The sequence below is a fragment of the Symphalangus syndactylus genome, chromosome 2, assembly GCF_028878055.3.
Source record: "Symphalangus syndactylus isolate Jambi chromosome 2, NHGRI_mSymSyn1-v2.1_pri, whole genome shotgun sequence".
In the NCBI taxonomy this organism is placed as follows: Eukaryota; Metazoa; Chordata; class Mammalia; order Primates; family Hylobatidae; genus Symphalangus; species Symphalangus syndactylus.
The window spans coordinates 127444956-127470021 of NC_072424.2; the positions used below are offsets into that span (position 1 = coordinate 127444956).

Sequence of the window (25066 nt, forward strand, 5' to 3'; positions counted from 1 at the left end):
CAACAACAACAAAAAAAAAACAGGCCGGGCGCGGTGGCTCATGCCTGTAATCCTAGCACTTTAGGAGGCTGAGGTGGGTGGATCACGAGGTCAGGAGATCAAGACCATCCTGGCCAATATGGTGAAACTCGGTCTCTACTAAAAATACAAAAATTAGCTGGGCATGGTGGCACGTGCCTGTAATCCCAGCTACTCAGGAGGCTGAGGCAGGAGAATCACTTGAACCAGGGAGTCAGAGGTTGCGGTGAGCCGAGATCGCGCCACAGCACTCCAGCCTGGCAACAGCGTGAGACTGTCTCAAAAAATAAAAAAAAAATTTAAAAAAATTTAAAACATTGTTTTAAAAAAGTTCCCACATTCAAACCCTCCCTATTGTCAAAGCCCAGCTCAAATGGCAGTTTTCCTAACATGTCTACCCCTGAACTCCTCAGTTCAAAATAAACTCTCCCTCCTCTAAAGTCCCCTTGCACTTTACTGTGACTTTCATCCCAAGACACTTGTCTACTTCAAATTATAGTTTCTATATACGTCTTATCTCTAGTAGACTGTTATCTGACAGTAGGATTTGCATCTGAAAGGTGTGAGACTATAGGATCCTTGCACGACACACATCTTATTAAACATCTGCAGAATGAATAGTGAGTATTAGATACATTTTTTGAAGCAGTATGGATTAGCAGAAGGCGTTATGTATTTTGAAGTTAGAAAAATCTTGGCTAGAATTGTCATTGTACCACCTTAGTCAAGTCCCTTAACTTTTTTCTAAGCCTATTTTCATATCTGTAGAACTGTCATAGCAACTACTTTCAGGAGTTATGCTATAAACAATAAATGGCTATTTAAAGTACTAAGCATACTACTTGACAAATAGTAGGTCTTCAATAAATGTTAAATGTATCTGCCATGAAACTTTCTATATATGAGAACCTAATCCAACCTTTGAACCTAGGAGTTCAAGACCAGCCTGGGCAACATGGCAAAACCCCATCTCTACAAAAAATACAAAAATTAGCAGAGCATGGTGGTGTGCGCCTGTAGTCCCAGCTACTCAAGAGGCTGAGGTGGGAGGATTAGCTGAGCCTGGGGAGGTCAAAGCTACAGTAAGCCGAGATAGTGCCACTGTACTCCAGCCTGGGCAACACAGACAGAGTGAGACTGTATCTCAAGAAAACATTTTTAAAAAATGCACTTAGTAGGATATGGATATACGGATGTGGATATAAAGCATTAGAAGCAGATGCCTGATAAATGTCAGCTTTGTTAATGTTCACAATGACTATTATTATTTTCTAACTGTAAATCACACGGTGAAGTTCAAGGCTGGAAAGATTTACGTGCTTTTAGGTGGCAATAATTTGGATCAGGGATGTGGCTATGGGAATAAAAAGAAACAAATCAGAAACACTGCGGTGAAAGAACTGCTGAGATTACTTAGGAACTCACTGTGTGGAGAAGTTGAAAATGAATGAAGTTTCAAGCCTAGAGGACTAAAAAGGTGAAGAAATCATGAAAGATTACAGTAAAGCTGTGAAGACATATAAGTATAAAGAAAAGATTTTTTTTACTTATTTTGTGTGTCAGTGGGGTATCTAGATAAGTGTATTTCATAGCTAGTTTTCTAGCTGCATCCTTTCTGATTGGCACTGGCCAATCTTTGCTCACTCTAGCCCTATCCCACCATCAGGCAGAAAAACAGCAGTGCCAGCCCAATACCAGACAGAGAGAGCAGAGTATTTCAGGGTCAACCTAGAACCTGGATAGAGTGAGGAGCTGATGAAAAAAGAGATGTCAACACAGCAGCTCTTAAGAGTGGTCTCAGCCAGGCGCGGTGGCTCATGCCTGTAATCCCAGCACTTTGGGAGGCTGAGGCAGGAGGACTGCTTGAGCTTAGGAGTTCAAGACCAGCCTAGGCAACACGGAAAAACCCCATCTCTACAAAAAATACAAAAATTAGCAGAGCATGGTGGTGTGGCCTGTTGTCCCAGCTACTCGGGAGGCTGAGGTGGGAGGATTACCTAAGCCTGGGAAGGTCAAAGCTGCAGTAAAGCCGAGATAGTGCCACTGTACTCCAGCCTGGGCAACAGAGACAGAGTGAGACTGTATCTCAAGAAAACATTAAAAAAAAAAAAAGCTCGATCGAGACCATCCCGGCTAACATGGTGAAACCCCATCTCCACTAAAAATAAAAAAAAATTAGCCGGGCGAGGTGGCAGGCGCCTGTAGTCCCAGCTACGCGGGAGGCTGAGGCAGGAGAATGGCATGAACCCGGGAGGCGGAGCCTGCAGTGAGCCGAGATCGCGATACTGCACTCCAGCCTGGGTGAAAGAGCAAGACTCCGTCTCAGAAAAATAAAAAATAAAAAAAATAAAAGCTCCAGGCCCAGATGATTTCTATAAGTATGGTGGGTTTTTTGGTTTTTCGGTTTTGTTTTTTTTTTTTTTTTTGAGACGGAGTCTCACTGTGTTGCCAGCCTGGAGTGCAGTGGCGCAATCTCGGCTCACTGCAACCTCCGCCTCCCAGGTTTAAGCGATTCCCTTGCCTCAGCCTCCCGAGTGGCTGGGACTACAGCCATGCATCCACCACGCCCGGCTAATTTTTTGTATTTTAGTAGAGATGGGGTTTTACCATGTTGGCCAGATTGGTCTCGATCTCCTGACCTCGTGATCCGCCTGCCTTGGCCTCCCAAAGTGCTGGGATTACAGGCGTGAGCCACCACACCTGGCCTCGGGTTTGTATTTTTGTTGTTGTTGTTTTTGTTTTTTTTTTTTTGAGACGGAGTTTTGCTCTTGTTGCCCAGGCTGGAGTGCGATGGTGCAATCTCGGCTCACTGCAACCTCTGCCTCTCAGGTTCAAGCGATTCTCCTGACTCAGGCTCCCGAGTAGCTGGGATTACAGGCATGTGCCACCACACCTGGCTAATTTTGTATTTTCAGTAGAGACACGGTTTCTCCATGTTGGTCACGCTGGTCTCGAACTCCCGACCTCAGGTGATCTGCCCGCCTCGGCCTCACAAAGTGCTGGGATTACAGGTGTGAGCCACGGCACTCGGTCTGGACTCGTGTTTTTTTGTTTGTTTGTTTCTGTTTTTTTTTTTTTTGAGACAGAGTCTCGCTCTGTCACTCAAGCTAGAGTGCAGTGGGGAGATCTCGGCTCACTGCAAGCTCCGCCTCCTGGGTTGACGCCATTCTCCTGCCTCAGCCTCCCGAGTAGCTGGGACTACAGGCGCCCGCCACCACGCCCAGCTAATTTTTTGTATTTTTTAGTAGAGACGGGGTTTCACCATGTTAGCCAGAATGGTCTCGATCTCCTGACCTCGTGATCCACCTGCCTTGGCCTCCCAAAGTGCTGGGATTACAGGCGGGAGCCACTGCGCCCGGCCTGCCATGGGGTTTTTTTTAACCAAACTTCTAAACAGAAATAATTCCAACCACATAAAAGTTGATCCAGAAAACAAGAGAAAAGCTGAGCAATTCTTTTTTATGAGGCTGAAATCATCTCAATTAACTGAATAAGAACACAAGACCCATTTCACTTATGAACACGGAAATCCTAATATGAGTTTACCTACAATGCATCAACACACACACCGCATGATCAAAAAGGGCTTATCCCAGAAATGCATGGATGACTTAAGATCAGAAAATCTCTCATTGTAATTCCTCACATTAATGGACAAAAGTACCTCACAAGAAAATGAGGAAAGAGCATAAAGGACAATTCACAGAAAAGAAACCCAAACGGCTAACAAGCACAGACAGGAGTGACCAATAAATACAAACTGAAGCCATGAGAAACCTCTTTTTATTTTTTTAATTGTTTTGGAGACAGAGTCTCACTCTGTTGCCCAGGCTGGAGTGCAGTGGTGTGATCTCGGCTCACTGCAACCTCTGCCTCCCAGGTTCGAGCAATTCTCCTGCCTCAGCCTCCCGAGTAGCTAGGACTACAGGCGCTCGCCACCACACCCAGCTAATTTTTGTATTTTTAGTAGAGATGGGGTTTCACCATGTTGGCCAGGATGGTCTCAATCTCTTGACCTTGTGATCCGCCCACCTGGGCCTCCCAAAGTGCTGGGATTACAGGCGTGAGCCTATGTGCCCGGCCAAGAGACCTCTTTTATTTATCAGACTCAAAAGTGCAATGATACTAAGCATTGGCAAGGATTTGGGAAAAAGGAAACCTTTACATCAATTTGCAGGCATAAACTAGCATAGTCATTTTGGAGTGCAATCTGCCAGTACTTGGGGAAATTATGTATGCATGTATATGTATATACACACACACATACACACACATATATATGTATATATACACCCCGTGACCCAGCAATCCCACTCTTGTGTAAATCTTCCAGAGAAAGTCTCACACAGATCCATAAAGGAACTTGGTTTTGGACATTAATGACAGAAATCTTTGAGAAATCAAGTAGAGTCAATCTATTTATTCCCTGCTAAGAAATACGGTGGATACAGGCCACAGGGTACCATGTAGCAGATAGAAGCAATGAATAAAATTTACATATAGCAACATGGATGGATCATCAAAATACAGGGTTGGCTGAAAAAAAGGTCTCAGACACAGAACAAGATCTAAATCCCAATGTCATTTTATAAATTAAAAATACATATGCTACATAAAATGCTCATTTTTTTTTTTTTTTTTTTGAGACAGAGTCTTGCTCTGTCACCCAGGCTGGAGTGCAGTGGCGTGACCTTGGCTCACTGCAAGCTCTGCCTCCCGGGTTCACACCATTCTCCTGTCTCAGCCTCCCGAGTAGCTGGGACTACAGGCAGTCGCCACCATGCCCGGCTAATTTTTTTGTATTTTTGGTAGAGACGAGGTTTCACCGTGTTAGCCAGGATGGTCTCGATCTCCTGACCTTGTGATCCGCCCATCTCGGCCTCCCAAAGTGCTGGGATTACAGGCGTGAGCCACCGCGCCCGGCTAAAATGCTCATTTTTAAAGGATGCATACATATCCAAGAAAGTACCTTAAACATATTAGAGAGTCTATGGAAGGTGAGGAGGAAAATATGTGAGTGGAGAAATTGCTTACGACAAGTAGGAGAGAAACAAAAAATAAATATAACAAAAGAAGGGCCTTATATCCATGGATAATCATAGGGAGCCTTTAAGATGGCACTCAATGACCTTTGCCTCTTGGTATCCGTACCCTTATATAATTACCACCCCTTGAATGTGTGCTTGTAACAAATAACATAATACCATTTCTGAGATTAGACTACGACTTGCATCTTGCTTGCTGTCTCTTGCTGGCCCCACTCAAATGGAATACCAGCTCCACGCAGTGAGCTGCCTGGGCAGAGGCTCACATGGCAAAGAGCTGAGGCAGGATCCAGGCCAACAACCAGTGGGGAACTGAGGCCCTCAGTCCACCAGCCCCTGAGGAACTGAATCCTGCCAACAACCATGTGAGTGAGATCAGAAGTGAATCTTTCCTCACTAGAGCCTTGAGATGACTACAGGCCTGGCCAATACCTGATCACAGCTCTGAGAAACACCCTGAATCTAAGGCATCCAGCTAAGTCATGCCCAAATTCCTGACCCAGTGAAACAGTGAGAGAGATAATAAATGTCTGTTGTTTTAAGTCACCAAGTTTTGGGATAATCTGTTATGAAGCATTATAGCTATGAACTAAGGTCTATGAGTAACTCAAGACTGGGCATCTGAGCTCCAAAAGAAAAGGAATAAAATCCTCTGACCTAAATCTTGCCTCCCTGGATTCATGACCACTGATCATATTCTATCTTAACAAAAGCCTAAAGGCCAAGGACCATATCTCTCTGTTATTTACTGATATATCTCTAGCATCTAGAGCCATGTCCTCAAATGTAGATCTCAATCAATCTTCGAATGACTGAATACTGTCTAGTTGTTGTCCTTTTTTTTTGAGACAGGGTCTCACTCTGTAGCCCAGGCTGGAGTGCAGTGGTGCCATCATGGCTCACTGCAGTCTTGATCTTCTGGGCTCAACTGATCCTGAGTAGCTGGGACCACAGATGTGTACCACCACACCCAGCTAATTTTTTTTTTTTTTGGTATGTTTTGTAGAGACGGGGATTTCACCATGTTGCCCAGGCTGGTCTTGAACTCCTGGGCTCAAGTAATCAGCCCACCTTAGCCTCCCAAAGTGCTAGGATTACAGGCATGAGCCACCATGCCTGGCCAGGTTTTTGTTGTAACTACCAAGAGTTCGTAACCTTGTCCAGTTCCTGACCCTCAGCATGGTCACATTCCTTGATCCTCAGCTCATCCCTTCCAAGCTGGGATTACAGCTTGATTCTTGTGTGATTACTTCTGCCCTGAAGCCATCCGTGCCCTACAGAGACACCTAGTCTGGGCAAGGGTGTTAGAAAAGTATAATTGGGGCCCGCTGCTAAAAGTATACAGTTGTTCTAGATGAGCTTGGATGCCAAGCCTTTCATGTCTTTTCCCTTTCTCCCTCTTTTCCTTAATAGTCACCCTGGAGATCTTTCTTCCCATTTTCCCACTAAAAAAATCTAAAATAATCAGGCATGGTGGTTCATGTCTGCAATCCTAGTACTTTGGGGTGCCAAGACAAGAGGATCGCTTGAGCCCAGGAGTTCAAGACCAGCCTGGCCAACATAGTGAAGCCCTATCTCTACAAAAATTACAAAAAATTAGCTGGGCATGATGGGGCACGCCTGTAGTCCCAGCTACCAGGAGGCTGAGGTGGGAGGATCACCTGAGCCCAGGAGGTCAAAGCTGCAATGAGCTGTGATCACGTCACTGCACTCCAGCCTGGGTAAGAGAGTAAGGCTCTGTCTCAAAAAAAAAAAAAAAAAAAAAAAAAAAAAAAAAAAAATTAAATTAAATAAAAATACATTTAAACTAAGTTGTTACTTATACATAGGTGGTCCTCGTTTTTTCTTGAGGGCCATGATTCAATGGCCCAAAGCTCATACAAGTCCCTCCAAGCCTTCTTTAAAGGTTCCATGTCTTGAACTCTTTCTAGTCAGATAAAATTCTTTAGAAGCCAATGAATTGATATTTTCTAACAAATATGAATGTAAAGTCTAATCCAAGGCCACATTAACAAATGACTTGAAAAATCCCTGATTATCAAAGAAACAATGTGTTTGCAGAAAATAGTATTAAAGCACTCTTAGTTCACTAAATGTTAGCTGAAAATAATTTTCCCCATTCCCTTATTACTCTCTAAGCCCAAAACATCCTTCTCAAATGAATGTCACAACTGTAAATTTATGAAATTCTCCCAATTTTCAACAATATATCTTTATCATTGCTAAAATTCCACTGCAAGAAGACTAGAAACTGGCTCTATTTATCACAATATCTGGCAATATTTGAAGAAATGAATATATTTGAAATAAAAACTGGCCAGGTGCGGTGGCTCACCCTTGTAATCCCAGCACTTTGGGAGGCCGAGGCGGGCAGATCATGAGGTCAGGAGATCGAGACCATCCTGGCTAACACGGTGAAACCCCGTCTCTACTAAAAATACAAAAAATTAGCTGGGTGTGGTGGTGGGAGGCTGTAGTCCTAGCTACTCGGGAGGCTGAGGCAGGAGAATGGCATGAACCCGGGAGGTGGAGCTTGCAGTGAGCCAAGATCGCACCACTGCACTCCAGCCTGGGCGACAGAGCAAGACTCCATCACAAAAAACAAAAAACAAAAAAAAAAAGAAAAAAAAAAGCTGACTGACACAGTTTAAGCGCTATGAACTATAAACACCTCTATTGGTTCAACATTAATAGAACACTTATAAAGACGAGATTGCCCCAAAATTCAGGCTCTTGGTTACATGGATTATTAGAGAGAAGGATAACTGTACGCTATGCCTGCTTTATCTCACAGCAAGTTTTTCCTTTGCATTATTCTAACAGAACCACCCTTTTGCTTACATGCCTTGAGTATTTATGAGTTAGCTAATGACTAAATTAACTTATTTAAAGTGAGCAAGATGCAATGTGAAATTTTAACTCAAGTGACAGAATGAAATTTTTTAAAATACTGAAATCCCAATTTTACAGCAAATTTTACAGCAAATATAGTACGTGATACAGTGTTGTGTCTCCACAGAGAAATTTTTTTTTTTCTCCTCTAGGATTAGGAAAAAGAAGTGATCACAGAGACTGAAAAAGAACAGGCAAAATTTCCAAATATCTGAGTTCTAAGATTCTTATTCTCTCTCTAAACAACAAATACAGGGCCCTGCCTATTTCACACCTAAAGAGGATACCTTACCCATTTAATTTTTAAAGGACTCAGGCTGGGCTCCACTTATTTGCAGTTTTTTAACATAACGTGCATGGGTCATTCATTCAAGAAATATTAAAGGAACACCAACTAAGTTGCAAGGAATTGCACTGAAGACAAAAATAAGACAGAATTAGACCTTGAAATCCTTGAAGTTTAATAGAAGGGATATCACCTTATTTATTCTAGGTGGGTTTTGTTTTCTTTGCTTAGTAAGAGAAGACAAACATAGAATATTATTAAACACAGACTAACAAATCGGCAGCAATGTTGGAAGCCTTAAAATGTTTTTAAAATACCTATCTGTAAAATTTATTTCCTAAAACAAAAAGATCACGAAACCCAATCATGCATCTTCCTGAAGGCATTTCAGTAAAGCAAGTGTATATGACTTCAAAAGCGGCCATACATTGGTAAGCAATTTTCAGAATGTTCATCTCTGGGATATGGAAGAAACCACACGCTAATTTACAGTCAGCCACTGATGATTACGAATAAGCACAATAAATGAATGAACCATGACCAATTACAGCATGGCATACATTTTTCTTACCTTTATAACCATCATATGATAAATACTTAAGCACAAGAAAGTTACCACTATTTTTTAAAAACACCAAAAAGCAACCTGTTCAGAAAAAAAGTACATATAAAGTCCATCTATTTGTACAGTAAACTTTCAGTTTACCCTAAACAAACAAATCAATGAGTATAATTATTAAAATGTAATTTAAAAGTCATATTCAAGCCCTATCGATAAACGCCACAAGCAAAAGCTATTTAGCATGTTATCAACACTAACCATATTTATGTGATAATACTATCTTTTTTAAACAGTCAAGTGGCTAAAAAAACCCAAACTATTGTTAACAGAAATTCAACAATGTTAATAGAGTGAATTCAACAAGATTCTCTAATCCTCAATATTTGTCAGCATCTTGATACCAGTTTCAAAATGAGGTGGAGAATCCCTTGCGGACTACATAGCATGTCTATTATCTATAAAAATGTAAACGCTTCTTGAATAACCAACGCTATAAAGAAGCTTTATATAGCTTTTCATAGTCTAGGAATGTTGAAAAGTTGATCAGTACTGCGTGTTTTGTTTTTTTTTTAAAGGTATTTACAGGCCACAAGTTGTTAATGTTAATACGAAACAAAGTTTTGCTCCTATTTCTTGGTATAAGAACAAAAACCGGCCAGGCGCAGTGGCTCACGCCTGTAATCCCAACACTTTGGGAGGCCTAGGCGGGCGGATCACAATGTCAGGAAATCGAGACCAGCCTGGCCAACACGGTGAAACCCCATCACTACTAAAATACAAAAAATTTGCCGGGCGTGGTGGAGCCCGCCTGTAGTCCCGGGCGTGCTGGAGCCCGCCTGTAGTCCCAGCCACTCGGGAGGCTGAGGCAGGGGAATCGCTTGAACCCGGGAGGCGGAGGTTGCAGTGAGCCGAGATTGCGCCACTGCACTCCAGCCTGGCGACAGAGCAAGACTCCGTCTCAAAAAAAAAAAAATAAAAAATAAAAAGAACAAAACCCAACTCTTTTGGAAAAGAAAATAGGGCTTTATACTGAGACATTTAAGTCTGTAAAAACATTTCAAGAATCTGTCTTAACAACATCTACTAAGGTGACTATCATTGTGACTACGTGACAAAGATCTACTGCACCCATTCTCAAACATCGGGAATGTTTTCAGCAATAACTAAAGGTCTAATTTCAAAGAGGAATACGTAAATTAGTGCTTTCAAGAGAAAAGAGCATCACTGCGCTATTGGAAGTTAGTAACTAATATAAAAGCGGCCCTTCGCGGTTATAAGAGGAAACTATTTTTGATTAAATAAGAGCTTGAGATTATCCACTGTAAGGCACTTCAGGATCTACGTTTATCTCTAACTTTGTCATCACATTTGTATGAAACAACTGTTTCGAGTGAAAACTTTTCTAAAAGGTACCAACTCTAAACCAAAAGGCCCACAGGCCTTCCAGAGGACGCCGGGCTCTAGAATAAACAAGAAATAACACCCCCAACAATATCACTCGAACCTAATAAATTTTAAGAAAAGAAGTTGCCTCCCAATGTCAAGGCCATCGGGGTTTTTACCTGTGAGGGTTTCGGGATGGGGGGCGTGAGCGGGTTCGGGAGAGAACCAGTCGAAAAAGCGAAGGACTAAAAACTCTCGGCTGGTGACTTCGCTAACGACACAGATCAAAAGATGGGATCGACAGGAGCCCCCGAAAAGTCCCCTGCCGGACAGGATTCCTCAGGTAGGGGGATTGTCACCTAAGCCAAGTTATCGGGGACAACAGCAAGGACCTAAGACCTCAGCTCATGCACAGGCAGGCTCACGGAGGGTTGCGCGGCGGGTTCTCGCTGCGGGCCCCCCGAGTCCCTCACCAGCCCGGCCCTGAAAAATCGGGGGTCCCCAGAGCGCCGCCAGAGTGAAAACTCACCTGCGGCGGCCCAAGCTCCTCGGGAAACCGCCCAACGCCAGGCACAGGGGATTGGCCGAGTGGAGGTCCCGGCAGCGAGGAAGGAGGGCCTGACCCAGTACAGCCCACCTTGCTGTCCGCTCACGGCCCCAGTACTGCCCAGTTCAATCGTCAACACCACCTGCTGGCGCGGCTCCTGCTCGCGGAGAATTTGAAGACAAACCCGCCAGGGTCACTTCCGGTGCCGGGGACGACCTGGCCGACTCCGGCGCACGCGGGGCGACGCCCCGGGAGCGAGGTCGCTGGGCGGGAGCGGCGGAAGAGGGTGTGGCCGGGCCCGGGGACGCGCGTGCGCAGTCTGGCGCCACCTCCTCCTAGCGGACGAGGCGGAGACCAGGGATAGTATAGACCTTGGTATAGATGATATTGTGGTACTACCTCGCCTCTGTACCTTGTTCAGGTGCTTGCTCACTTTCCCTCCCATTTGATTTTCACCACACTCACACACACACCGAGGTCAGGTGAATGTCCAGGATCAAGCAATTCGTTTATGACGAATCCTGTTTTAGAACCTAGTATTCAGAATTCCCCACCTGGGCTCCGTGTCATGACATAACAATAGGGAGGGGGTAAACAAAGATTCTCGGACACATTGCTAGTGGGATTTTATTTTCTTGATTTTTTTTATCACCGTTTTAATACGACCAGATAAGGAAAACTATGCTATTTCATGACTTACAGATATGTACTGCACAGGGCTTCTTCCAGTCTCAATCTCCACCCTCTGCCATCACTTGGGGCAGAATAGGGCACTTATCACACATTCCTTTAAAAACCCAAGGTAATTAAGTTTCTAACATTAAAGCATCCCGACTGGGCACAGTGGCTCATCCCTGTAATCCCAGCACTTTGGGAGGCTGAGGCGGGAGAATAGCTTGAGCCAGGAGTTCAAGACCAGCCTGGGCAACATATGAGACCCCCGTCTCTACAAAAAGCACAAAAATTGGCTGGACATGGTGGCGCGCGCCTGTAGTCCCACCTACTCAGGAGGCAGACACAAGAGGATCTCTTGAGCCCAGGAGTTTGAGGCTGCAGTGGGCCATGATGGCGCCATTGCACTTCAGTCTGGGAGACAGAGTGAGGCCCTATCTCTAAAAAAATAAAAGCACTCCAGTCATCTAACATAGACATGTAAAAGCAATTCAGGGGAAATACATCCATTCAGTCAACAAATGTTTACTCAGCAACTACTATGTGTGAGACAGTGTTGGCACTGGGTATACAGTGGTCACAAAATAGAACGTTTCATGGGGCTTAAAGTCTTGTAACATTCTCAACTGAGTGGAAAATAATAGTTTCACTGTAGTAAATATGAACTCTATTGTAATAGGGAACAGGAAACTATATTTAGTATATATTTTTGGAATCAAAACCAATTCAGGGAGGTACAGATTAATTACCCTAATTCAACCTTCATCCTTTATGTGAGTTCAAAGGTATGCTAATTTATAAAGCCAATTTACAGTTTAAAAACTTCTCAAAGGCCACAAAATGAATACACATTGTATGATTCCATTTATAAGAAATTCTAGGCCAGGCACGGTGGCTCACACCTGTAATCCCAGCACTTTGGGAGGCTGAGATGGGTGGGTCACTTGAGTTCAGGCGTCTGAGACCAGCCTGGCCAACATGGTGAAACCCCGTCTCTACTAAAAATACAAATATTAGCTGGGCCTGGTGGCGCATACCTGTAATCTCAGCTACTTGGGTGGCTGAGGCACAACAATCGCTTGAATTCAGGAGGCAGAGGCTGCAGTGAGCCAAGATCGTGCCATTGCACTCCAGCCTGGGTGACAGAGCAAGACTCTGTCTCAAAAAAAAGAAAAAAAAGAAAAAAAAGAAATTCTAGAACAGGCAAAACTAATCTATAGTAATAGCTGATCAGTGGTTGGCTGCCTGAGGCTGTATTCAGGAGGAGGGGGAGAAGAAATAGATTGCTGAAAGTCCCCAGGAAATGTTTAAGGTGATGGAAAGGAAATGTTCTGTTAGGGTAGTGCTTACACAGGTGTATACATTTATTAAAATTCATCAACAGTACACAAACTGGGCACATTTTATTTCGTGTACGTATGCGTATTATATATGAAGATTTTTTGGGTTTTTGTTGTTGTTTTGAGACAAAGTGTAGCTCTGTCGCCCAAGCTGGAGTGTAGTGGCGCGATCTTGGCTCACTGCAACCTCCACTTTCCAGGTTGAAGCCTCACCCTCCCAAGTAGCTGGGATTACAGGTGCCTGCCACCACGCCCAGCTAATTTTTGTATTTTTAGTGGAGACGGGGTTTCACTGTGTTGGCCAGTCTGGTCTCGAACTCCTGACCTCATGATCTGCCCACCTCAGCCTCCCAAAGGGCTGGGATTACAAGTGTGAGCCATTGCTCCTGGCTGAAGATTTTTTTTAGGTGGAAAGACAAACCTCCAGAGAGTGGCTTACATTCACCACTTCCATTTCTTTACTAGCTGTACTAGTCAAGCAGGAGTGGGTTATGCTGTAGCAACCTCTAAGTCACAGAGGCTTCAACAACAGCATTTTTTTTTTTTTCTTTTTTTTTTTTTTTTTTTGAGGCAGAGTCTCGCTGTGTCACCCAGGTTGGAGTGCAGTGGCGCGATCTCGGCTCACTGCAAGCTCCGCCTCCCGGGTTCACGCCATTCTCCTGCCTCAGCCTCTCCGAGTAGCTGGGACTACAGGCGCCCGCCACCACGCCCGGCTAATTTTTTGTATTTTTAGTAGAGACGAGGTTTCACCGTGGTCTCGATCTCCTGACCTCGTGATCCGCCCGCCTCGGCCTCCCAAAGTGCTGGGATTACAAGCGTGAGCCACCGCGCCCGGCAACAACAGCATTTTTTTCTTATCTACTCTTTATGTTCATAGCTTGAGTGGATGCAGGCAGTGGGACCCTTGGCAGTGAAAAAAAGAAAGGGAGATAAATTGCACAGCCTCTGCCTGGATGTGAAACTTGCCGCTGTGCCTACATTTTTTTGGCCAGAGCAAGTCACTGGTCAAGCCTGACTTCAAAGAAATGTGGGTGTTCATCTCTGCATTGTGCCTTGAAGAAGCAGAATATTTGTGTACCACTCTCATGACTAGGAGTCATTTCTTCTTTTACAGTGTGGCTTCTACAACCACCACCCTTCTAAAATGATTGTATCCAAACTGTGACTCAGAAAATCTGAGATTAGGCCGGGTGTGGTGGCTCATGCTTGTAATCCCAGCACTTTGGGAGGCCAAGGGGGGCGGATCACGAGGTCAGATCGAGACCACGGTGAAACCCCGTCTCTACTAAAAATACAAAAAATTAGCCGGGCGTGGTGGCGGGCGCCTGTAGTCCCAGCTACTCAGAGAGGCTGAGGCAGGAGAATGGTGTGAACCCGGGAGGCGGAGCTTGCAGTGAGCCGAGATTGCGCCACTGCACTCCAGCCTGGGCGACAGAGCGAGACTCCGTCTCAAAAAAAAAAGAAAAAGAAAATCTGAGATTATATTTTCCTGGTGAATGGTCAGATTAATTTGGCAGACTCACAGAACACACGAAAAGAAGTTAGGGGAAAAGAGGTAGAAAGATAGGTGCCAGCTAAAGAGTTTAAACTTTATTCAGTAGACAAAAGGGGACCCATTGAAAGGTTTCAAATGAAGACATAAGTTATGTAGCAAATAGGAGGATTAATTTGACAGCTAAACGTAGGAAGTTTTGGAGGGGAGAGAGAATAGATTGGGGGACTGTTGCAAGACGTACTGTGACCCCTGGAATTACACAGAAGGGGAATGGCGATGAAGACCTTCTTCACATTATATATTTGTTTCTCTTGCCCTAGTGAGTAAACTTAATGAAGTCAGATACTTTGTCCATTTGAGTACAGCAATGTCTGGCATATTGTAGGTGTTAATTAGATATTTGTAGAATAAATAAAATAAAATAATTTCAAAGAATTTGAGGGCCAAGTGTGGTGGCTCACACCTGTAATCCCAGCACTTTGGGAAGCCAAGGCAGGCGGATCACCTGAGGTCAGGAGTTTGAGACCAGCCTGGCCAAAATGTCAAAACCCCATCTCTACTAAAAGCACAAAAATTAATGGGTATGGTGGTGGGCGCCTGTAGTCCCAGCTACTCGGGAGGCTGAGGCAGGAGAATCACTTGAACCCAGAAGTGGAGGTTGCCGTGAGCAGAGATTGCACCACTGCACTCCAGCTTGGGCAATAGAGTGAGACTCTGTCTCAAAAAATAAATACATAAAAGAATTTGAGACACTTTTTACATTTCATGAGAGAAATTGGAAAGGACTTTTAGGACCAGTTTATTAACTTCACTCACATGGTTGATGCATCTGGCATTCCTCTTCTATGCTTCAAACATTTGAGCCATCTCTTGGGATACAGTATGTATAAAGCTAGAAAAATCTAACCATAAATAAGATTTACTGAATTTTTAGATTATGTCACACCATAGCTGCAGTTAACAGACTGGGACAGATTCACCAGTGTTCTTCACTAACCTTATACACATTCTTCCTAAACAATAGTTTCCATCACTGATCTGCTAATACCAGGCTGTTGAATGCTACCAAGAAAATCACATCTCTGTGAAGATTGATGTGTCATAATTTCATGTCTTTCTAACCCAGCCGAAACATTTTTCTGCCTGTCTCACTTCAGTTATGTCTCACTCTTCCCATTAGTTCAGACTTTTATTTTTTGAAACAGGGTCTTGCTCTGTCCCCCAGGCTGGAGTGCAGTGGCAGGATCTCAGCTCACCACAGCCTTGACGCACTGGGCTCAAGCCATTCTGTCTCAGCCTCCTGAGTAGCTAGAACTACGGGCACATGCCACCAAGCCCAGATAATTTTTAAATTTTTTGTAGAGACAAGGTCTCACCATGTTGCCCAGACTGGTCTCGAACTCCTGGGTTCAGATGATCTTCCCGCTGCAGCCTCCCAAAGTGCTGGGATTACAGATGTGAGCCAGTGCACCCAACCTATTTCAGACTTTTACCCCAGAAAGGCAGCTACCCAGCCCTTTCTGCCCTTTCAGTGAATTACTATGCCTCCAACCTCAAAGAAATAGAAGCTATCAGAAATTCTCTCAACTTGGGCCAGGCACGGTGGTTCAGGCCTGTAATCTCAGCACTTTGGGAGGCCGAGGTGGGTGGATCACCTGAGGTCAGGAGTTCCAGACCAGGCTGTCCAACATGGTGAAACCCCATCTCTACTAAAAATACAAAAATTAGCTGGGCATGGTGGCACGTGCCTATAATCCCAGCTACTTGGGAGGCTGAGGCAGGAGAATTGCTTGAATCCAGGAGGCAGAGCTTTCAGTGAACCGAGATCACACCACTGCACTCCAGCCTGGGCAACATAGCAAGACCCTGTCTAAAAAATAAAAAAATAAGAAAATAAAAATTCTCTCAGCTTGCTCACTGTGGCAGAGACTGGATGCCAAATACCCATTCTCATAACAGAACCTGGTTTGCTAAAATCAGACCACCTGGAATAAGGACTGTTTCCCAGACACTCTTGCTAGATGTGACCATGGATCTAACTTCTGGCAGTGAAAGTGTTGTGTAGAACTTTTAGGAAGGCATCTTTAAAAGGAGAGGCCATAGAAATCTCCCTCCACCCCTCCCCCTCTCTTTTCACCAGGTGACGACAAGGACAAGAAGGCTGGGCACAGTGGCTCACGTCTGTAATCCCAACACTTTGGAAGGCTGAGGTGGGTGGATTGCTTGAGCCCAGGAGTTTGAGATCAGCCTGGGCAATATGGTAAAACCTCATTTCTACTAAAAACACAAAAATTAGCTGAACGTGGTGGCGGGCACCTGTAATCCCAGCTACTCTGGAGGCTGAGGCACAAGAATTGCTTGAATCTGGGAGGCAGAGGTTGCAGTGAGCCATCGTGCCGCTGCACTCCAGCCTGGGAGACAGAGAAAGACTCAATATTAAAAAAAACCCAAAAAACAAAGAAACAAAAAAAACCCACATACACCCAAGGTGTAGAGAACATAAGCAGCCAACTACTAACCAGAGCAAATTTTAGGTTGACAAGGACAGCAGAATTGAACAGATGAAGTGTGGGATGACTTTGTGGAGCTGCCATAACAGAAGTGGACTACCAACTTCAGACATTATATGTCTAAGGGATGGCTGTTTTGGGTTTTATGTGCAGCTGAGCTTAACCTAAATTAATACACTTACACTCCAACTTACAAACTTCTTTGCCTCACATCTGCCTTTTGGTTTTTGCCTCACGTCCCAATGAATGTGTATCTTCCTTTGTCTAAATCCAGTTCTTCCACTTGGACTTAAAGTCTTGAGTTGTTCCTTTTTTAATTCCATTTTATGTTATATATTTGGATAGGCAATGCATTCACACGATGCAAAATCAAATGATATAAAGGGTTATATAGTGAGAAGTATTTCTACGATTCTTGTCACTCTACAAATCCAGTTTACCATTCCCAGAGGCAATCGAAGATACCAAATTCAGGGCTGGGCGTGGTGGCTCACGCCTGTAATCCCAGCACTTTGGGAGGCCCAGGCAGGTGGATCATCTAAGGTCAGGAGTTTGAGACCAGCCTGGCCAACATGGTGAAACCCCATCTCTACTAAAAAATATAAAAATTAGCCAGGGGTGGTGGTGGACACCTGTAATCCCAGATACTTGGGAGGCTGAGGCAGGAGAATCACTTGAACCCAGGAGGTGGAGGTTGCAGTGATCATGCCATTGCACTCCAGCCTGGGCAACAAAGTGAGACTCTGTCTCAAAAAAAAAAAAAAAAAAAAAAAAGGATACCAAATTCATTCATTACCTTTCAGAGATATTATTTTAGTATACACTCGATTGGAAGAAATGGTGGCTGAACATAAAAAAGAATGAATTAATGTCCTTTGCAGGGACATAGATGAAGCTGGAAGCCATCATTCTTAGCAAACTAACACAGGAACAGAAAACCAAACACCGCATGTTCTCACTCACAAGTAGGAATTGAATAATGAGAACACAAGGGCACAGGGAGGAGAACATCACACACCGGGGCCTATCAGGGGGTGGAGGGCTAGGGGAGGGATAGCATTAGGAGAAATACCTAATGTAGATGACGAGTTGATGGGTGCAGCAAACTACCATGGTACATGTATACCTATGTAACAAACCTGCACGTTCTGCACATGTATCCCAGAACTTAAGTATAATAAAAAAAAGGATGGAAAAAAAAAAAAGAAAGAAATTGTAGCTAAAAAAAATCTTGCATTAATGAAAACCATTGCTCCACAGATTTAAGAAGCTCAACGAACCCCAAGCACAAGAAAAATAAACAAAATGACACCAGGCACATCATAATTAAATTGCTTAACATGGGCAATAGAAAACCCTTAAAAGTGAATATTGGTTCAAATATCACAGACTCTCAAAACTCACACCAAATTTTAGTAGATTCTCTTGACTAATCTTCCCTCCCCTCCCTTCTCCTCCTCTCTCCTCACTTCTCCTCTCCTTTTGGAGTCTCTGTCTCCCAGGCTGGAGTGCAGTGGTGATCTCGGCTCACTGCAACCTCTGCCTCCCGGATTCAAGCGATTCTACCTCAGTCTCCTGAGTAGCTAGGACTACAGGCATGCACCACCATACCTGCTAATTTTTTTATTTTTAGTAGAGACGGGGTTTCACCATGTTGGCCAGCCCGATCTCAAACTCCTGACCTCAAGTGATCTGCCTATCTCAGCCTCCCAAAGTGTTGGGATTACAGGCGTGAGCCACCGCACTCAGCCTTCCCTACATATTTGATTCCTGATTCAGCCAAAGATATGGGCCTTTCTCAGGCAAGATGTCATAAAAACAGAATACTCATCTAGTGCCGTTCCTCTCTTCCAAGGATCAGCTCCCTTCCAGAATTTGCCTGGTTTTGTACCATTCCAGTATCTTTAGGTAGTTGGGTATTTTCCCCCAGACTTTATAGTTGTTAGCTGTCATACAGTAAATCCATTAGGATCTGATTGGTTGTATTAGAAGCAGAATCTGGAATTATCTTTTAAGGTCATTTTGGTGACAAGTTGGATAATAAACTTGAGGTACCAGAATAAAGTAAGACTCATGTTAGAAAATTATTACATTAATTCAGGCTGATGAGGACCTTAACCAAATTAGTTAACAAGAAGAATAAAGATGATGAATTACAGAAAAACCTGAGAGGCAAAATAACTGAATTTTATGGCTGAGTCCATAGGAGATGGCCAAAGTACAAAATGACTTTGTTAAATTGTTCTGCAAATCAGATTATACACTAATACAAATTATATGCTGTATTACTTAAGGTATAGGCTCAGCAGCAGTAACGAATATAGATATAATTTGATTTTTCTCCCCTCTCTCTCACATTCTGCAGTCAGTCCAGACTAGAAAGATGACCCTGCTTCACACAATCTCTCAGGTAACCAGATTGTATTCATTTGGTTGATTCACCATCACTAGAGTGTTTTTCTTTTTTTTTTTTGAGATGGAGTCTCGCTCTGTTGCCCAGGCTGGAGTGCAGTGGCGTGATCTAGGCTCATTGCAACCTCCGCCTCCTGGGTTCAAGCAATTCTCCTGCCTCAGCCTCCAGAGTAGCTGGGACTACAGGCATGCACCACTACGCCCAGCTTATTTTTGTATTTTTAGTAGAGACGGGTTTCACCATGTTGGTTGGCCAGCATGGTCTCGATCTCTTGACCTCGTGATCCACCCGCCTCGGCCTCCCAAAGTGCTGGGATTACAGGCGTGAGCCACTGCACCCAGTCACTAGAGTGTTTTTCTAATTTTCTTGGTCAATATAAAGTCACCACTATGTACGTGTTCCATCCTGTGGGAACAGGTAAAGACCAAGTGGTGGGCAAGCAATGTCAACTTTAATTATATGTATAATTTGCACATACCACATCTGCTCATGTCCCAATGGCCAAAACCTAGTCATGTGCCCAAAACCAATTACAAGGGAATAGGAAAACATGGACTCTACTGGGGTAGTCAAAACTTAGAAAGGGATATTTGCTCTATTAGTAAAAGGAAAAATGGGAGAGTGGATACTGGGGAGCAAGAGTGGCCTGTCATTTGTCAACCCCTCTGTGAACTAGGTATTCATGAGAATCCTTTTTTTCTCCTGCAGAACAAATTTAACCCTTCCTCAAGGGAAACAACCCAAAGTTCCATTCATAGCCTAAATCCAGCAAAATGTTTGGAATCTCTGGGTAGCTCTGTTACTGAAAGAAAGGAGGAAAAACTGGACAATAACTGTTTGGCGACCTCCCTCTACTCTTCACATACACAAGCAGATGTGCATGCATGTGTGTGTGTGTGTGTGTAGCAAAGTATAGTCACAATTTTAAGTACACCAAATGTGGGCCCACAATGTAGTACAATAAATCATAGGAATAATGCAATTTGTGTCAGCTATACAATAGCCTTATGTAGAAAAAATACAAACTTACAAGGGAGTGCAAACAAGAGGATAAAAGATGCTTGAAAAGAATGCTTGAAAAGAGGATGAAAAACAGTACTTGTTTATCCATATAAAGTTGATATAATATCAACATATATATTTTGACACTGTGGTTCAGGTCTGTAATCCCAATACTTTGAGAGGCAGAGGCGGGAGGATCACTTGCGTCCAGGAGTTTGAGATCAGACTGGGCAACTTAGCAAGACCCCATCTCTACAAATATAAAAATAAAAAATTAGCTGCATGTGGTGGCACACTCCTGTAGTCCTAGCTACTTGGGAGACAAAGGTAGGAGGACAGCTTGAGCCCAGAATTTGAGGTTAAAGTGAGCTTTGATCGTGCCACTACACTCCAGCCTGGGTGACAGAGCAAGACCATCTCTAAGAAATAAAACAAACAAAAAGGATTATAAAGGAAAACAGATTAACCAACAATTTTACATTTAAAAAATTATATACCATAATCAAATGGTACTAAATGTAGAATTTAATCATTAAATTCTAAACCTGTAATCTAATGGAAGCCTTTAACAGGAAATATTGTACTTATATTGGACAAAGTGAAAACATTTAAATGAAAACATTTGACATTTACATGATACTCAGTTTGCCTTAACCTAAGTACTATCATTGGTTATTTTAATTCCAAAGCATCAAAATTTTAATCATAACTTTCTCAGAGAATAAAAAGATTTACATAAATTTTTGAATTAGAAAACAACATAGTTAAGCAGTGTAAAAATTAGCTTTCCACACATAATTGAAACATTTAAATTTTTTTTTATTATCCCAGCAAACATTACACTAGAGAAAATGATTGGGAAAATACAAATAAGTTCATTAAAAACACAGGCTGATTATTCGTATCTATTACATTCAGAATTACGTGAAACAATTAGTTATATTGCAAAGCTGTAATTCCTTTTCTAACAAAGCATGATTTTATAAAACTTTAAAGTTGCCACTGATTCAATTTTAATACAAAATACTTATATACACAATACAATATAAAAGTAAACTGTGTAGTGCCTTCCACAAAGGGATATATTAAGGCGCTTTACAAATATACCAATATTTTGACCCAAATTACTTTTTGCTTTAGATTAAAATGAACAGGCTAAATGTTCCACTTTAAATACCAAAGGGATGTTTATTAAAATTTTTTTATCTAAAATACCTTGGGTAACAGCAGCAGCAATGTCTAAAAATCCTCCCACTGTATTCTCTAATTTCTAACACATTAAGTCAGAATAAAACAATTCCACTCACAGTTTTGCACTTTGCAACAGCAGAAGGTAATAACTTTTTTAAAAAGTCAATCTCAAAGTGACTTTTTAGTCATACATTCTATAGTTTCTATTACAAATAAGAAGGTAGAAAAGATACAGCAGTAGGGCCTGCCTTATGATATCACTGGACAATACATAACAGTATCTACAATTACATAATTATAGAACACATCTTATAAATACTATTGATATGCATAAAAAGGGTAAGTATAATAAAGACAGCAAGTTTTTAATAAGAAAATTATTTTAAAAGAAAACATATAGAACCAATGTTTTCACTCCATTTCAATGGAAAGCATCTATATTTTTAACATTGTTTTTCTCATCTTTTTGGTCAGGAAGCACCAGATTCTATACTGGAAGAAGCAGATGTAGTTTTGGAATAAGATAGCCGATAAGTATATCCAAACTGTTAAAATTGCTGATACCAAAGGCATGTATACTGCTTCAGATAAATGCAAAAGGCTTATAGTATCAGAGGAAATTTTAAAAGAATACATATTTGCACCAGGCGTGGTGGCTCACGTCTGTAATCCCAGCACTTTGGGAGGCTGAGGTGGGCATATAACTGGAGCCCAGGAATTTCACACCAACCTGGGCAACATGGTGAAACTCCATCTCTACTAAAGATACAAAAATTAGCTGGGCTTGGTGGCGCATGCCCAGCTACTTGGGAGGCTGAGGTGGGAGGACTGCGGAGCCCCCAAGGTTGAGGATGCAGTGAGCTGTGAAGCGCCGCTACCCTCCAGTCTGGGTGATAGAGTGAGACCCTGTCTCAAAACAAAAAGCAAAAAAAGAATACAAAATTTGTAGTGTCTGTTACATTTCAGCAATAGGGGGAATACAGATTTTGTGGGAAGGGAAGGCGGAGGAGACAGCACCTTAGTTTTCCTACAACATAAATGTAACAAAGTTATTTTCTACTGTATTGCACCTTAGTCCAAAAGTAAAACAACTAAATGAAAATTTAAATAATCAGACTGAAAAAGCCCAAAGAGTAAGAGGAACACCTTATAAATGTCAGTACCCACCTAAAAATTCTTGAACTACTTTGTTTTGCATAGGATTCTATGGGACTAACCAAATGTTCCATGAACCATGAGGTGAAGACTGCCATTTCATCATAGTACATTGTCTTACAATTCTGATTACAAATCCTTCAGAAATATTTCTGTATCAAGCTTGTAATGAGCCCAACATTTCAGTCCACTCCAAATGATATATTTAAAACGACTTAATGTTAGCAAGAAAGGCATTGATAGGGTCACCTTATATCACATGCTACAGACCTTTTCCATCACAAATTATCAGCTTATATAAGATGTGCTGAGTAGTGACTGGTAAGTTAAAAACAAAGTTCTTAGGCTTAATGTATCAATTTTCTCATGGGACAGAGGTCCATAACCTAGAGCCTGTGATAGGTTTCAATATGTCCAAAATCCCTTGAAACTGCATGCAACATTGTATGTGTATGTGTTGATGTTTTTTTTTTTTTTCTGGGAAGAGTCCACAGCTTCCTTCAGATTCTCAAAAGAATCACTAACCCCAAAAGACCCACGATAACACAGTAGTAGGTTTTCAGGCTGAGCTCTGAAAGGACCACCTCTAGAAAGGTGGGAAATGTGGGCTAATAAGTGTTCTTTGCCCTGACTCTCCAATTCAACTGCAACATCTCTGCCTTTAATTTTACTACACATACAGTTTCAATTAGCTTTTATGCGAAGAAAGCTAAAAGTATGAAAATCATTAAAATTATGCCTCCAATCCACAAATAGTAACTTTTGATAAAAACAATCCCTTATCCGTGGAGCTTAATAAGAAAAGGAAATAAAATACAATAAAAATTTTACTACGGTCAAAATAGAGCCTTTTTCCCCTTCCTAAAAGATAAGCTACATGTATTTTGGTATGAAACCTTAATCTTCCTTAGAACCTAAGCATTATACGTAATAGGCGTGTTGAACACATTATTTAACCTTAAATAAATTAGGAGGACTTGAATTTTCTACTAAGACCACTCTGTAAACTTTCCTAATTATTAATGGCCATCTTAAGAGTTAATTTTTTCACCAATTAATCTGCCCTTAGGTAAAATATTGCCAGATAGCCAGATTTTCCTTTGCCAATAACAATCTGTATATGCAGCACTGTTCTGAAAGAGGAAACAGGTAACATTGATGATATAATCAAAATAGTTACTACACAGGAAAAGTATATGAAAATGAAAATAATTCTCTGCTTAGGACAGTGAGAAATATTTTAGCTTTTAGTATTGAAAATTTTGATTTATGGAAGCTTTGTTCCCTTTTAAAATTGGAAGCAGCATCAAAAATACCAATATGGAAAAAAAGCTAGTAGTGCTTTGGCTTCTTTTAAAGCCAGTAATTCTTGAGAAATAAATGCAAGAAGATTAAATAGATTAAATATTCCACGGGGTGGTGCGGGGGGAAGATAAATGTATTTTTCCTTCTGACAAACATATTAATATTTTTTCAACCCTGTATTCCTTAGTTTCAGGATGTGACTTATACAGATTATCATTAGCCTAGGAACACTCACCAACACGATGGCTTAATTTCTCTAGCTTATTTTGTACCAAAAAGAAGGTTATGAGGGGAAAAAAGAGCTCTGTAAATACGGGGTATGTTTCATATTTGGTTAAAGCAAGATAAAACTAAAACTGTCTTTCAAAAAAATTTCAAAAACTCTTGTCTTTTAAAATTATTTAGCATATATACAAATAGATACTAGGTTTCTCCTTTTAAACAAAGCACTACTTATTTTAAGTACTTTAAGTACCAAGAACTGACTATAATATTCAGTTCATAATTTACTTTCCTTATAACAATTTTTTTCTAAATACTGATTTAGACGGCTGGAATAAATTAACATTTTAAAAGGATTTCCCATAATTTAGGAAAATAAAATATTGTACACAGAGCACACATATATAGCTCTGTCATATTTGCATAATTTTACTCTCAGAACCTCAAAACACCTCGCATTTCAGGCCCTTTTGCAAATCCTCATTACATTTATTTACTAGTGTGTTAAACATATACTAGATCGCGATTTTTAATCTCTGAGCCTGTGTTTTGATCATCTTCATCCGACTGCTGCTCTGAGCCTTGTGAATTAATGTATTCATATTCAATAGGCTTCGGATAATTATATGGGTAGCCATTGTCATCAAAAAACCTTCGGAAGGTAAATTCATAGAATGCATGTTCAGGATGCTTTCCATTTTTATACCATCCATTGAGAGTGTCATTTACATTTTCTTCCTCGTTATCATCACTCCATAATTTATCAGGATCAACAGGATCAAAATTTGATGTATCTGTTGGGTGTGTGATTTTAGGAATGTATGAAGCAGATTGCTGTCTCAGGTCACTGGAGAAATCAATTGTTTTAAAAAATGGATGAGCTTTTATTTCATCAGCACCATTCTTGCCTAAGCGATCTTCGGGTCCTCGGCAAAGTTTAATAATAAGATCAGAAGCTTCAGGACTGAGTTTAGCTTGTGGTGGAATGTGAAGAGATGTTTGCCAGTTGATAACCTTTAAAGATTTTT

General features: G+C 41.9%; 2 protein-coding genes across 7 annotated transcripts in view; both read right to left on the reverse strand.

Annotated features, from left to right (window-relative positions):
• Nucleotides 1-11163, reverse strand: part of KATNA1 (katanin catalytic subunit A1) — a 59802-nt gene extending 48639 nt beyond the window's left edge. Inside the window, exon 1 of one of the 4 annotated variants that reach the window (XM_055267244.2) lies at nucleotides 11146-11163. The gene's annotated coding sequence lies outside the window, so the exon portion shown is untranslated. Of the gene's footprint in view, nucleotides 1-10715; nucleotides 11000-11145 lie in introns of those variants that run through there. The other 3 variants (XM_055267233.2, XM_063632408.1, XM_063632413.1) reach the window with 3 other exon arrangements.
• A 9800-nt stretch (nucleotides 11164-20963) lies between these two features.
• Nucleotides 20964-25066, reverse strand: part of LATS1 (large tumor suppressor kinase 1) — a 58908-nt gene continuing 54805 nt past the window's right edge. For 2 of the 3 annotated variants that reach the window (XM_055267107.2, XM_055267133.2), the window contains one exon: nucleotides 20964-25052. In XM_055267107.2, the coding sequence (XP_055123082.1) occupies nucleotides 24543-25052 (510 nt within the window). In that variant the 3' untranslated portion in view covers nucleotides 20964-24542. The remainder of the gene's footprint in view (nucleotides 25053-25066) is intronic. The other variant, XM_063632267.1, reaches the window with a different exon arrangement.